Source organism: Coregonus lavaretus, assembly GCF_964263955.1.
Source record: "Coregonus lavaretus genome assembly, chromosome: 2".
NCBI lineage: Eukaryota > Metazoa > Chordata > Actinopteri > Salmoniformes > Salmonidae > Coregonus > Coregonus lavaretus.
The window spans coordinates 9,763,367-9,777,653 of NC_139989.1; the positions used below are offsets into that span (position 1 = coordinate 9,763,367).

The 14,287-nt window shown below is 42.9% G+C and overlaps 1 protein-coding gene and 1 pseudogene across 2 annotated transcripts; one reads left to right on the forward strand and one right to left on the reverse strand.

The window, feature by feature from the left end:
- Positions 1-6,407: 6,407 nt before the first annotated feature.
- LOC311137384 (proteasome activator complex subunit 1-like) lies at positions 6,408-9,884 on the forward strand. Its single transcript, XM_084171843.1, has 11 exons — positions 6,408-6,672; positions 6,997-7,029; positions 7,131-7,193; positions 7,342-7,443; positions 7,594-7,651; positions 8,294-8,391; positions 8,555-8,623; positions 8,761-8,828; positions 8,969-9,023; positions 9,127-9,213; positions 9,564-9,884. The coding sequence occupies exons 1-11, from the start codon at positions 6,634-6,636 to the stop codon at positions 9,642-9,644; spliced, it is 753 nt and encodes a 250-aa protein (XP_084027969.1). The 5' UTR covers positions 6,408-6,633; the 3' UTR covers positions 9,645-9,884.
- A 426-nt stretch (positions 9,885-10,310) lies between these two features.
- LOC311137581 (fat storage-inducing transmembrane protein 1-like) lies at positions 10,311-10,783 on the reverse strand (annotated as a pseudogene). Its single transcript has one exon. The product of its transcript is annotated as a fat storage-inducing transmembrane protein 1-like (transcript).
- Between the last annotated feature and the right edge of the window lie 3,504 nt (positions 10,784-14,287).

A 14,287-nucleotide genomic window follows, 5' to 3' on the forward strand; every position in this document is an offset into this window, starting at 1 on the left:
TTTTTGATGACCATTCGAAACCAAGAGCTATTCTATTTCTATTAAAATATAGATTTTGATAGCTGTAGGCCTAATTTATATTTTAATTCATATGCCTGGTAGGCTAGTGCAATTTTTGTTTCAAGTATTGGTATAAAAATAAGCACAATTGAACTACTTTCCCCAAAATCGTCCTACACGTCCTGTTTTTGGCTTCAAAGACAATAACAATTGTAGACTACACTCTTTAAAAAAAGGTTCAGAATAGAACCAAAAGGGGTTCTATGCTTGCTTCATATATGGTACCCTTGGGTTCCTATAAAGGGTTTTATATGGAACCAATTTTAGTTCTAGAACCTTAAGGGGTGCCATATATGAATCAAGCATAGAACCCTTTTTTATAACCATCTCACAAATGTTCCTAGAGCACAACTACTGAGCAAGCCCAGAAGCCCTAGAGCTAGACCCTTCATCCAACTGGTCACTACCTACACCCTGCAAAGTCCAGAACTACTAGGCATCATCAAAAACATTGGGATATTCTACGCTCAGACCCAGCTCTAGGTAATACATTTCAGCAGCCTCCTGCAGTGCTTACTGTAGAGCTAAAAACATTAAAGACAGGGCAACCTGGTCTCAGAGCATTTCATATTATTCTGTACGTAAATCCGTGACACTCCATTTAACGTTTTAGCTAATTAGCAACTTTTCAACTACTTACTACTTTTTAGCTACTTTGCAACTACTTGGCATGTTAGCTAACAATTCCCCTAACCCATTTAGCTAACCCTTCCCCTAACCCTAACTTTAACCCTATAACCTAACTCCTAAACGTAACCCTAACCTTAACTCCTAACCCCTAGCATTTTACATTTACATTTTAGTCATTTAGCAGACGCTCTTATCCAGAGCGACTTACAGTTTAGTGAGTGCATACATTTTTCATACTGGACCCCCCGTGGGAAACGAACCCACAACCCTGGCGTTGCAAGTGCCATGCTCTACCAACTGAGCTACAGGGGACCCTAACGTTAGCGAGCTAGCTAACGTTAGCAACCTAGCTAGAATTCGTAACATATCATAAGCTTTGCTAATTCATAACATATACTGAACAAAAATATAAATGCAACATGTAAAGTGTTGGTCCCCTGTTTCATGAGCTGAAATTAAAGATCCCAGAAATGTTCCATACACACACATTTTGTGCACTAATTTGTTTACGTCCCTGTTAGTGAGCATTTATCATTTGCCAAGATAATCCTTCCACCTGACGGGTGTGACATAAAGAAGCTGATTAAACAGCATGATCATTACACAGGTGCACCTTGTGCTGAGGACAATAAAAGGCCACTCTAAAATGTGAAGTTTGTCACACAACACAATGCCACAGATGTCTCAAGTTTTGAGAGAGCGTGCAATTGTCATGCTGACTGCAGGAATGTCCACCAGAGCGGTGGCCAGATAATTGAATGTTCATTTCTTTACCATAAGCCACCTCCAACGTTGTTTTAGAGAATTTGGTAGTACGTTCAAGCGGCCTCACAATCGCAGACCAAGTGTAACCATGCCAGTCCAGGTCCTCCACATCTGGCTTCTTCACCTGTTGGATCGTCTGAGACCAGCCACCTGAACAGCTGATGAAACTGTTGGTTTGCACAACCAAAGAATTTCTGCACAAACTATCAGAAATTGCTCACCTTCGATGGCCACTGACACGCTGGAGAAGTGTGCTCTTCACGGATGAATCCCAGTTTCAACTGTACTGGGCAGATGGCAGACAGCATATATGGCGCCGTGTGGGTGAGTGGTTTGCTGATGTCAACGTTGTGAACAGAGTGCCCCCATGGTGGCGGTGGGGTTATGGTATGGGCAGGCTTAAGCTACGGACAACGAACACAATTGCATTTTATCTATGGCAATTTGAATGCACAGAGATACCGTGATGAGATCCTGAGGCCATCACCTCATGTTTCAGCATGATAATGCATGGCCCCATGTCGCAAGGATCTGTACACAATTCCTGGACGCTGAAAATATCCCAGTTCTTCTGTGGCCTGCATACTCACCAGACATGTCACCCATTGAGCATGTTTGGGATGCTCTGGATCGACGTGTACGAGAGCGTGTTCCAGTTCCCGCCAATATCTAGCAACTTCGCACAGCCATTGAAGAGGAGTGGGACAACATTCCACAGGCCACAATCAACAGCCTGATCAACTCTATGCGAAGGAGATGTGGCGCGCTGCATGAGGCAAATGGTGGTCACACCAGATACTGACTGGTTTTCTGATCCAAGCCCCTACCTTTTTTTTAAAGGTATCTGTGACCAACAGATGCATATCTGTATTCCCAGTCATGTGAAATCCATAGCGTAGGGTAGGGCCTAATTAATATATTTCAATTGACTGATTTACTTATATGAACAGTAACTCAGTAAAACCTTTGAAATTGTTGCATGTTGAGTTTATATTTTTGTTCACTGTACAATACGAATTGTAATTTGTAACATATCATACGAAATGGGTGATGGACATCCCCAAATTAATACATACCATACGAAACGTAACATATACTAAATGGACAGTCTCGGATTTACATACAGAATAATACGAAATGCTCTGAGACCAGGTTGGACAGTGTTGTCAGATCTGATGTCAGTCAAAGCTCAAACAAGACCAGACTCCTGCCTATTTCCCCGGCAACTACAAGTGTGGCAATTGTACCCAATGCCAGTACACCAGATGTATGAAAAGTTTCTCGCAGTGGTGGAAAAAGTACCCAATTGTCATACTTGAATAAAAGTATAGATACCTTAATAGAAAGTTGCTCAAGTAAAAGTGAAAGTCACCCAGTAAAATACTACTTGAGTAAAAGTCTAAAAGTATTTGGTTTTAAATATACTTAAGTATCAAAAGTAAATGTAATTGCTAAAATATACTTAAGTATCAAAAGTAAAAGTATAAATAATTTCAAATTCCTTATATTAAGCTAAGCAGACGGCACAATTTTCTTGTTTTTAAAATGTACGGATAGCCAGGGGCACACTCCAACACTCAGACATTATTTACAAAATATGCATTTGTGTTTAGTGAGTCCGCCACAAAGGAGGGGTTCGTGCTGATTGTACGGAGATTGTGACAGCCGGTTAAATGGCATCCCTTGAGAAGGCAAGAACAAAATGTACAGTGGGGAGAACAAGTATTTGATACACTGCCGATTTTGCAGGTTTTCCTACTTACAAAGCATGTAGAGGTCTGTCATTTTTTATCATAGGTACACTTCAACTGTGAGAGACGGAATCTAAAACAAAAATCCAGAAAATCACATTGTATGATTTTTAAGTAATTAATTTGCATTTTATTGCATGACATAAGTATTTGATACATCAGAAAAGCAGAACTTAATATTTGGTACAGAAACCTTTGTTTGCAATTACACTGCAGCAGGGATTTTGGCCCACTCCTCCATACAGACCTTCTCCAGATCCTTCAGGTTTCGGGGCTGTCGCTGGGCAATACGGACTTTCAGCTCCCTACAAAGATTTTCTATTGGGTTCAGGTCTGGAGACTGGCTATGCCACTCCAGGACCTTGAGATGCTTCTTACGGAGCCACTCCTTAGTTGCCCTGGCTGTGTGTTTCGGGTCGTTGTCATGCTGGAAGACCCAGCCACGACCCATCTTCAATGCTCTTACTGAGGGAAGGAGGTTGTTGGCCAAGATCTCGCGATACATGGCCCCATCCATCCTCCCCTCAATACGGTGCAGTCGTCCTGTCCCCTTTGCAGAAAAGCATCGCCAAAGAATGATGTTTCCACCTCCATGCTTCACGGTTCGGATGGTGTTCTTGGGGTTGTACTCATCCTTCTTCTTCCTCCAAACATGGCTAGTGGAGTTTAGACCAAAAAGCTCTATTTTTGTCTCATCAGACCACATTACCTTCTCCCATTCCTCCTCTGGATCATCTAGATGGTCATTGGCAAACTTCAGACGGGCCTGGACATGCGCTGGCTTGAGCAGGGGGACCTTGCGTGTGCTGCAGGATTTTAATCCATGACGGCGTAGTGTGTTACTAATGGTTTTCTTTGAGACTGTGGTCCCAGCTCTCTTCAGGTCATTGACCAGGTCCTGCCGTGTAGTTCTGGGCTGATCCCTCACCTTCCTCATGATCATTGATGCCCCACAAAGTGAGATATTGCATGGAGCCCCAGACCGAGGGTGATTGACCATCATCTTGAACTTCTTCCATTTTCTAATAATTGCGCCAACAGTTGTTGCCTTCTCACCAAGCTGCTTGCCTATTGTCCTGTAGCCCATCCCAGCCTTATGCAGGTCTACAATTTTATCCCTGATGTCCTTACACAGCTCTCTGCTCTTGGCCATTGTGGAGAGGTTGGAGTCTGTTTGATTGAGTGTGTGGACAGGTGTCTTTTATACAGGTAACGAGTTCAAACAGGTGCAGTTAATACAGGTAATGAGTGGAGAACAGGAGGGCTTCTTAAAGAAAAACTAACAGGTCTGTGAGAGCCGGAATTCTTACTGGTTGGTAGGTGATCAAATACTTATGTCATGCAATAAAATGCAAATTAATTACTTAAAAATCATACAATGTGATTTTCTGGATTTTTGTTTTAGATTCTGTCTCTCACAGTTGAAGTGTACCTATGATAAAAATTACAGACCTCTACATGCTTTGTAAGTAGGAAAACCTGCAAAGTCGGGAGTGTATCAAATACTTGTTCTCCCCACTGTATGTCAGGAGAAGTGCAGTATTATCATAAGGAGACGTATACTTGGAATACGTAGCAGGAATGGAGGGAAAAAGGGAGGCAGAGGAGGTCTAAGAGAGAGAGGGAGGAAGAGCTTGAGTCGGTTAACAATGGCGAAAAAAGGGAGATGGTTTGTTAAAGAAGAATGGTAGAAAGTATAAGCAGAGTGAGCTGAAGACAGGAGGAGAAATGGAAGTGAATGAGGGCGAAATATCGGAGGATGTAGGTGTGGTGAAGTTCTCGGAGCCTGAGGCTTGCACTGAGGGTCAGGATAAAGATGTGTCTGTGACCGTAGGTTTTTGGAAAAAGTGGACCCTTGCCTTTTGGCTGATCCGTTTGTGGTTTCAGCATGGGTGAAAACAGAGTTGGGTGAGTGGAATCGGTGAGGGTAACCAGAAGTGGTCTGGTGATAATTATTTGTTTCTGCTGGTCAGAGGGAGCAGGCGCTCCGCGTTAAACGAATGGGGGCAAGAGATGTGAATTGTTTTGCGCTCAAGAAAAGGGCGCCATTGAAAGGAGTGATTACTGGGGTAGCAGTACATGTAAAAGTTGACCAACTCCCGGTGTTTGTGATGCTCGTCGTTTGGTGCGACGCAGACAGGGTGGCGTGAGTGGTGAAACAGAAGAGTCATTGTCTGTTCTTTTGAGTTTTGATGTTGAGTCTTTGCCCTACAAAGTGATGTTAGGATATATAAGTTATCCTGTACGAGCTTTTGTGCCGAATACATTACGTTGTTACAGGTGAAGCTTATGGGCATGTGGCAGCAGTGTGTAGGAGGGAGGTTCCTAGGTGTGAGACGTGTGCAGAAGGGCATGAGACAAAGGAATGTGTAGCATTGGGGAAAGTAGTGGTATGTGTTAATTGTAGGGGTGCCCATGGGGCCGGGGATCAGAAATGTCCCGTGCGAGAGAGGCAGGTTGAGGTTTCCAGGGTTAGAGTAGTGTGGAAGTTGACATATGCTGAGGCAGTGAAGAAAATAGAGGAAGATGGGTCAAGGGGGAGGGATCATGAGAGGATTGGTGTGAGTAGTAAATCTGTACCAGTACAGAGGGATAGGTCAACAAGTGATATATGTTTCAGTAAGATTGGATTTTTAGCATTTATAGCAATGGTTATCAACTGTACTGCAGGGATGGAACGTAAGTCGCAGAAAATTGCGGTTGTGGTGGCAGCTGCAGAGAGGTATTTGGGTGTGCGAGACTTGACATCAGAAGAGTTACAGGGTGTGTTTAGTGGTGGTGTCCCATCCTTTCAGGTTGTTGGCCTGAGGTAGGACTAAATAGATTTAAATAGTGGAGTAGGGTGGTTTTATTTTTTTGTGAGTGTAGTGTTAGATGGTAAGGTATTTGTTTATTTATTTATTATTTTTTTCAAGCAAAGTATAATGTGATCTATGCGATTCACTGCCCGTGCGGGTTATTTTGTGTAGGAGAGACCTCAAGAGAGTTACACACTAGAATGTGTGAGCACCGAAGTGCCATTCGAGGTGCTGACCCCAACAGCCCAGAGGCCCTCCATTTCATTTCCCCATAGGCTTTTTGCGAACGAGCCATGGCAGCGTTAGTGCCTACAAAAAGACGCCATTACTATTGCTCAAACTCATTCCATGGATGGCCTAGTGTCTGCTGATTATTAAAGCCATAATAAACTACAAATTCCACGATGCTGCATCTTGATCTTCAAAACTGGAAAGTACGGAACACTGAAACGAGTTTACTTACTTTCATTTTCACTTTTTGTGCTGACTAACTGCGGCTGTTTTCCGCGTTGTGCACTATTAGACATTTAGGATAATCGCGCATTCTTTCAACTATTTAGTTGTTGCCTATTATTGCATTGAAACGGGTATTCTTTGACTATCAAATAAATATATTTCCATCACACAAGATGACTTCCATAGACATTCGCCCGGAGTCCAAGAAGATGGTAGGTTGTCAATTTAAATAGTGTAATAACAAACAGAAGCCAGGTAACTTATCAAATGTAACCTAGAATAATTAATGGCTGTAGCCTACCAATATCATGTGTGTTTAGATAACTCACCAGCCCTGATAATCGTCAAGGCGTTTTGATAATTAGACCAACAAAAGAGCCAGGTGAGGTCACATCAGGTGACCTTACCCCGGCTATGATAGTCAGATAGTCAGGTGTAAAGTAGAGACAGTGGGAGTTGGGTTTGCTGCTGTGACTTGAATACGGTTTCATTTACAAAAATAAATACATCGTATTTCTTTGGTTTCAATTTCCTAGGTCGATGACTTCTGCACTCAGCTCGCTAAAGAGGTAACTGCCATATTTATTTTGATAGTCTAGTAAGCACATTTTAGATGGTAATCATGACTATGTCCATCTTTGGTAACTTATGTATTTCATGTGCGTTATAGGCAGAGACCTTGGTCACATCATTCTTCCCTCAGAAGATTGCAGAGATGGAGATGATATTGAAGGTATGGACAGATGTGAGGCCATGAAAAACACAAGCACACCTTTCGATCTCAGTCCAAATACATTGACACAATGCTATTGTAAGTAGGCAAATACGAGCTGTTTGTCAATGCTTTGTTTATAATTCATACCCTTTGAAATGGTCCCCAGAAATCCTTTAGCACTGATGGCCTGGCAGCTCTGAAGTCACCTCTGGACATCCCAATACCAGACCCAGCTAAAGAAGAGGCAAAGAGAAAGAAGAAAGAGGAGGTCCAGACATTTCACTAATTCAGCATTCTATCATGATTAACCCCTTGGATTACATTGGAATCATTCAAAGTAGTATCAACCATGCATACGGGCACGTGGCTGAATCTTGCAAATCCTTTACCCCATTCCTCTTTTCACTTTTTTTGTCAGAAAGAGGCAAAGGAAGGTAAGAAAGACAAGGACGTCGAGAAAGAAGATGAAGACGCAGGTAAACAAGACACAATACCACCGATGTACCACCACGGTTAGATGTTAAATTGCCCCCAATCCTAATCTTAAAAACGTCCTCCAGAGATTTTTTCACTTTTACTGTTGAAAAGCGATATCCCCACTTGTGCTATGTCAAGACATACACTACCGTTCAAAAGTTTGGGGTCACTTAGAAATGTCCTTGTTTTCGAAAGAAAAGCAATTTTTTCGGCCATTAAAATAACATCAAATTGATCAGAAATACAGTGTAGACATTGTTAATGTTGTAAATGGCTATTATAGCTGGAAACGGCTGTTTTTTTATGGAATATCTACATAGGCTTACAGAGGCCCATTATCAGCAACCATCAGTCCTGTGTTCCAATGGCACGTTGTGTTTGCTAATCCAAGTTTATCATTTTAAAAGGCTAATTGATAATTAGAAAACCATTTTGCAATTATGTTAGCACAGCTGAAAACTGTTGTGCTGATTAAAGAATTAATAAAACTAGCCTTCTTGAGACTAGTTGAGTATCTGGAGCATCAGCAATTGTGGGTTCTACCTTTTAACCATTAGAGGGGACACACAAATCAAATCTTAGATCAGTGCATTGGGATAGCTTCATCCTACTTTGGATTTTCTCATGGTGTTTCTCCCTAGGGCCTTCTTGTGGTCCAATCCCTTGCAACGAGAGAGTGGAAAGTCTTCTGAAGGAGATCAAGCCTCAGATCCAGATACTGAAGGAGAAACTCAACACCGTCAGTCAGCCCTTTGTCTCTATTACTCTGTATTGGCCAAACTGTTATTTTACATCTAAGATTCACTAGCACATCTCTATTGCTAAATAGGTGAGAAGGCATGTGAATTGTAAGGTAAGTGTGTAGAGAAATACATAAATACTATAATCTCTTGCTCTGGCAGGTGTCAATGTGGGTGCAACTTCAGATTCCCAAAATTGAAGATGGGAACAACTTTGGGGTAGCTGTTCAGGTCAGTCTTATGACTTTCTGAGAATAATAAGATATTATTGTCATATCTGTTATACATTGATATATATTATAGTCATACCTCAGTTATATTATGTTTGTTACCTTTATAGGCCTATGTTCATGAATGTTGTTCCACAGGAAAAAGTGTTTGAATTGTTGACCAATACTCGCACAAAGATCGAGGGATTCCAGACACAGATCTCAAAGTAAGAGACTTAGACCAAAATATCAAATCATTACAATTAGTTGTGTAATTACTCTTTACCTACATACTGTCTAATTAGTTATGTAATCAATGTGTTAATGTGACTAACACACACCTTCATTATTCGTGATATGTTGTCAGGTACTACAGTGAGAGAGGGGATGCTGTTGACAAGGCCTCAAAAGAGCCACACGTGGTTAGTATCCCTCTGTGTTTTGTGTGTGTGTGCATGTACATGCATGTGCTCACTTTCGATGGTGTGTGTGTGTTAACCATATTGCGTGTACTTATACCTCAAGGGAGACTACAGGCAGCTGGTGCATGAGCTGGACCAGTACCAGTACTGTGAGCTGCGCATCGTGGTTCTGGAGATCCGCAACACTTATGTAAGCCAAGATGCCTTATGTATCATTCATTTTTTCCCTTCATTAGAGATCAAGTGCTCAGCATCCCCATAATGTTCAACCCTAAGTTGAATAACCTTTACCAGTGTGAAGAAGTATTAACCTCAAAGAGACCTCAAGTTGTCATCGGAAACCAAACCCTGTTAACAAGTGAACAAATTGATTGAGTCAATAATTTACAATGCCTCTCCTGCTATTTGCATTGTACTTACCTACCCTGACATCTTCCACTGTTTGATGCCCTTGTTGTCATGAAAGGATGGTGTAAGTGATGATGATGAAATACTTTCAGTGATGTAATTACCCTGCTATTTCTGTCACCCACTCACCAGGCCGTGCTGTTGGACATCATCAACAAGAACTATGACAAGATCAAGAAGCCCAGAGGGGACTGTAAAGCCCTCATCTACTGATCAACTGACTGTCGTATGTGCACTGGAGACAGCAATACACACATACTCCTACTCAACCATTCACTGGTTATGATACAAATCGTGTAGTGTAACATGTTCATTGATTGTTGGGTAACTGAATACTTTAGACAGTTCATTTAAAAACGTTTTCATTATTCATCAATGATAAAAAATAACCCTGCTGTATTACACAATCATTTTTATTCAGATTTCAAAATAAAGCAGTGATAACTGACATAACATGAAGTGAGTTGTGCTTTTTTGCATCAAGGTGAGATTTGAAAGTATTTTAATATTTTGCTTAGGAAACATGATGTGAAAAGTTTGAGATTTTACTCAATCATGTTGTAATGTACATCATGTGTACATCATGTGGTTCCTGTTATCATCCAATTCAATCGTCTTGGTGTTAGGAGTTATCCCATTGAATATAAAGCACCAGAAAAGCACGAACAAAAATTATAACTATTACAGTTTTTATAAAATATCAAGCAGAGCCTTTTTTGCTGTGGAGTGTCATCCATTCTTATCCAAAGACATCAATCCTTTGGTCGGTGCCTCCACACGTCATGGACATCTCTCTCACTGCTCTCTGAGTGGGGGTGAGAAGTCCCTCTCCAGGCCACCAAGGCCAGCACCAGCTTGTTTGCAGCGTTACAAGCCCTGCTACAGCCCCCTCCAGCCCAGACAGCCTAGAGCTCCCCCCAGCAGCTGGGAGGGGAACTGTGGTAAGTGAGCCAGCAGACAGAGCAGCATGAACAGCCACAGGCCCAGCAGGGGGAGACAGAGCAGGAAGAGCAGGCCCCATGGGGCCCTCCCAGGGCCAGGTAGGGCCCCAATATGGCAGTCTCCTCGGCCAGGAGCAGGCAGCAGAGGCAGAGGAGGAGGGTGTCCTCTGAGACCTCCCAGCCTCGCCACAGCATGCCCGATTTCAGGCAGGAGGCCTTGCTCTCGCCCTCATGGAGCAAGAGTAAGGACTGCCCTGTGACACTGGCTCCCTGGCCCAGATTCAGGCCCCCATCTGGGCTAGCAGGCATGGGCTTGTAGCAGCTACCTGTTGCGTTCTCCAGCAGAGTCAGGAGATGGTGACAGCATCACCACAGCGCTCCCATGACAGCTATCCGTGGGAGGTGGCGAAGGGAGAGAGAGGGGGATCAACGGATGGAGAAGAGGAAGATGAAGGAGCCTGTGAAGACACAGGCCCAACCCCAGCACGATCACAGGGACATCCTGAGAGAGAATTCAAAGCAGACTTATACAGTAAATGTAAGATGGCTATAAAGCTCAGGACAGAACTAGATGGTATGGATACTGGGTGAATATTATCTGTGTGAAGTCAGGTAGCATAAACAATACATTCATTATCACAAACCAACAATAAGAGAGAAAGAATGTAACTTTTACAGTGAGGGAAAAAAGTATTTGATCCCCTGCTGATTTTGTACGTTTACCCACTGACAAAAAAATGATCAGTCTATAATTTTAATGGTAGGTTTATTTGAACAGTGAGAGACAGAATAACAACAACAAAATCCAGAAAAACGCATGTCAAAAATGTTATAAATTGATTTGCGTTTTAATGAGGGAAATAAGTATTTGACCCCCTCTCAATCAGAAAGATTTCTGGCTCCCAGGTGTCTTTTATACAGGTAACGAGCTGAGATTAGGAGCACACTCTTAAAGGTAGTGCTCCTAATCTCAGTTTGTTACCTGTATAAAAGACACCTGTCCACAGAAGCAATCAATCAATCAGATTCCAAACTCTCCACCATGGCCAAGACCAAAGAGCTCTCCAAGGATGTCAGGGACAAGATTGTAGACCTACACAAGGCTGGAATGGGCTACAAGACCATCGCCAAGCAGCTTGGTGAGAAGGTGACAACAGTTGGTGTGATTATTCGCAAATGGAAGAAACACAAAATAACTGTCAATCTCCCTCGGCCTGGGGCTCCATGCAAGATCTCACCTCGTGGAGTTGCAATGATCATGAGAACGATGAGGAATCAGCCCAGAACTACACGGGAGGATCTTGTCAATGATCTCAAGGCAGCTAGGACCATAGTCACCAAGAAAACAATTGGTAACACACTACGCCGTGAAGGACTGAAATCCTGCAGCGCCCGCAAGGTCCCCCTGCTCAAGAAAGCACATATACATGCCCGTCTGAAGTTTGCCAATGAACATCTGAATGATTCAGAGGAGAACTGGGTGAAAGTGTTGTGGTCAGATGAGACCAAAATCGAGCTCTTTGGCATCAACTCAACTTGCCGTGTTTGGAGGAGGAGGAATGCTGCCTATGACCCCAAGAACACCATCCCCACCGTCAAACATGAAGGTGGAAACATTATGCTTTGGGCGTGTTTTTCTGCTAAGGGGACAGGACAACTTCACCGCATCAAAGGGACGATGGACGGCGCCATGTACCGTCAAATCTTGGGTGAGAACCTCCTTCCCTCAGCCAGGGCTTTGAAAATGGGTCGTGGATGGGTATTCCAGCATGACAATGACCCAAAACACACGGCCAAGGCAACAATGGAGTGGCTCAAGAAGAAGCACATTAAGGTCCTGGAGTGGCCTAGCCAGTCTCCAGACCTTAATCCCATAGAAAATCTGTGGAGGGAGCTGAAGGTTCGAGTTGCCAAACATCAAGCTCGAAACCTTAATGACTTGGAGAAGATCTGCAAAGAGGAGTGGGACAAAATCCCTCCTGAGATGTGTGCAAACCTGGTGGCCAACTACAAGAAACATCTGACCTCTGTGATTGCCAACAAGGGTTTTGCCACCAAGTACTAAGTCATGTTTTGCAGAGGGGTCAAATACTTATTTCCCTCATTAAAATGCAAATCAATTTATAACATTTTTGACATGCGTTTTTCTGGATTTTTTTGTTGTTATTCTGTCTCTCACTGTTCAAATAAACCTACCATTAAAATTATAGACTGATCATGTCTTTGTCAGTGGGCAAACGTACAAAATCAGCAGGGGATCAAATACTTTTTTCCCTCACTGTATCTACTCTCTCCAATATTCTATATCATGCTCATGCCCATTGAATCTCCATAATACTGGTCCAAACAGAACCACAACAAGAGGTGAAAATGGTGTCTGAATATGGCACTACCAAGCAGTCCAGCCCAAAGGTCTGTCACAACCACCAGAACTGTGTTGAGGAACATCATGACGAGCTTCCCTGGTCGGCTCTGTTCCTTAGCCAATGGTGTAGTTTCTTTATGTTCATTTTCTATTGTTCCATTTGATTTGTTTTCAATCTTTCGGTCCATTGTTTTTATTCACTTTTCTTTTGATATTTTGTATCATCCTCTTCCTACCTCTCCTTGTTGGTCGAGAGTGTACTCTGTTATGGAGTATGTACTGTAACTGTATCTGTTCAGTGCTGTGCTGTACACTCCAGTGTTCCCTCTCCTTTATCTCTGTGGCTGTCATCTTGAGATAGGCTATTGTCCAGAGAAGCGCACCGGCCATCACTGTGAGTAGTAGCCTATGGCTTCATCTTCATCATTAGTTGAGTCAGTGTGCCACTGGAAATTGTATTTAGTAGCCTACTGTAGCCTATAAAATATACAGTGCATTCGGAAAGTATTCAGACCCCTTCCCTTTTTCCACATTTTGTTATGTTACAGCCTTATTCTCAAATTGATTAAATAAATAAAAAATCCTCATCAATCTACACACAATACCCCATAATGAAAAAGCAAAAACAGGTTTTTAGAATTTTTGAAAATGTATTAAAAACCAGAAATACCTAATTTACATAAGTATTCAGACCCTTTGCTGTGAGACTCGAAATTAAGCTCAGGTGCATCCTGTTTCCATTGATGATCCTTGAGATGTTTCTACAACTTGATTGGAGTCCACCTGTGGTAAATTTAATTGATTGGACATGATTTGTAAAAGCACACACCTGTCTATTTAAGGTCCCACAGTTGACAGTGCATGTCAGAGCAAAAACCAAGCCAAGGAATTGTCTGTAGAGCTCCGAGCCAGGATTATGTCGAGGCACAGATCTGGGGAAGGGTACCAAAACATTTCTGCAGCATTAAAGGTCCCCAAGAACACAGTGGCCTCCATCATTCTTAAATGGAAGAAGTTTGGAACCACCAAGACTCTTCCTGCTGCACTGCCAAACTGAGCAATCGGGGGAGAAGGGCCTTCGTCAGGGAGGTGACCAAGAACCCGATGGTCACTTTGACAGAGCTCCAGAGTTCCAGAAGGACAACCATCTCTGCAGCGCTCCACCAATCAGGCCTTTATGGTAGAGTGGCCAGATGGAAGCCACCCCTCAGGAAAAGGCACATGACAGCCCGCTTGGAATTTGCCAAAGGTCACCTAAAGACTCTCAGACCATGAGAAACAAGATTCTCTGGTCTGATGAAACCAAGATTGAACTATTTGGCCTGAATGCCAAGCGTCACGTCCAGAGGAAACCTGGCACCATTCCTACGGTGAAGGATGGTGGTGGCAGCATCATGTTGTGGGGATGTTTTTCAGCGGCAGGGACTGGGAGACTAGTCAGGATCGAGGGAAAGATGAACGGAGCAAAGTACAGAGAGATCCTTGATGAAAACCTGCTCCAGCACACTCAGGACCTCAGACTGGGGTGAAGGTTCACCTTCTAACAGGAC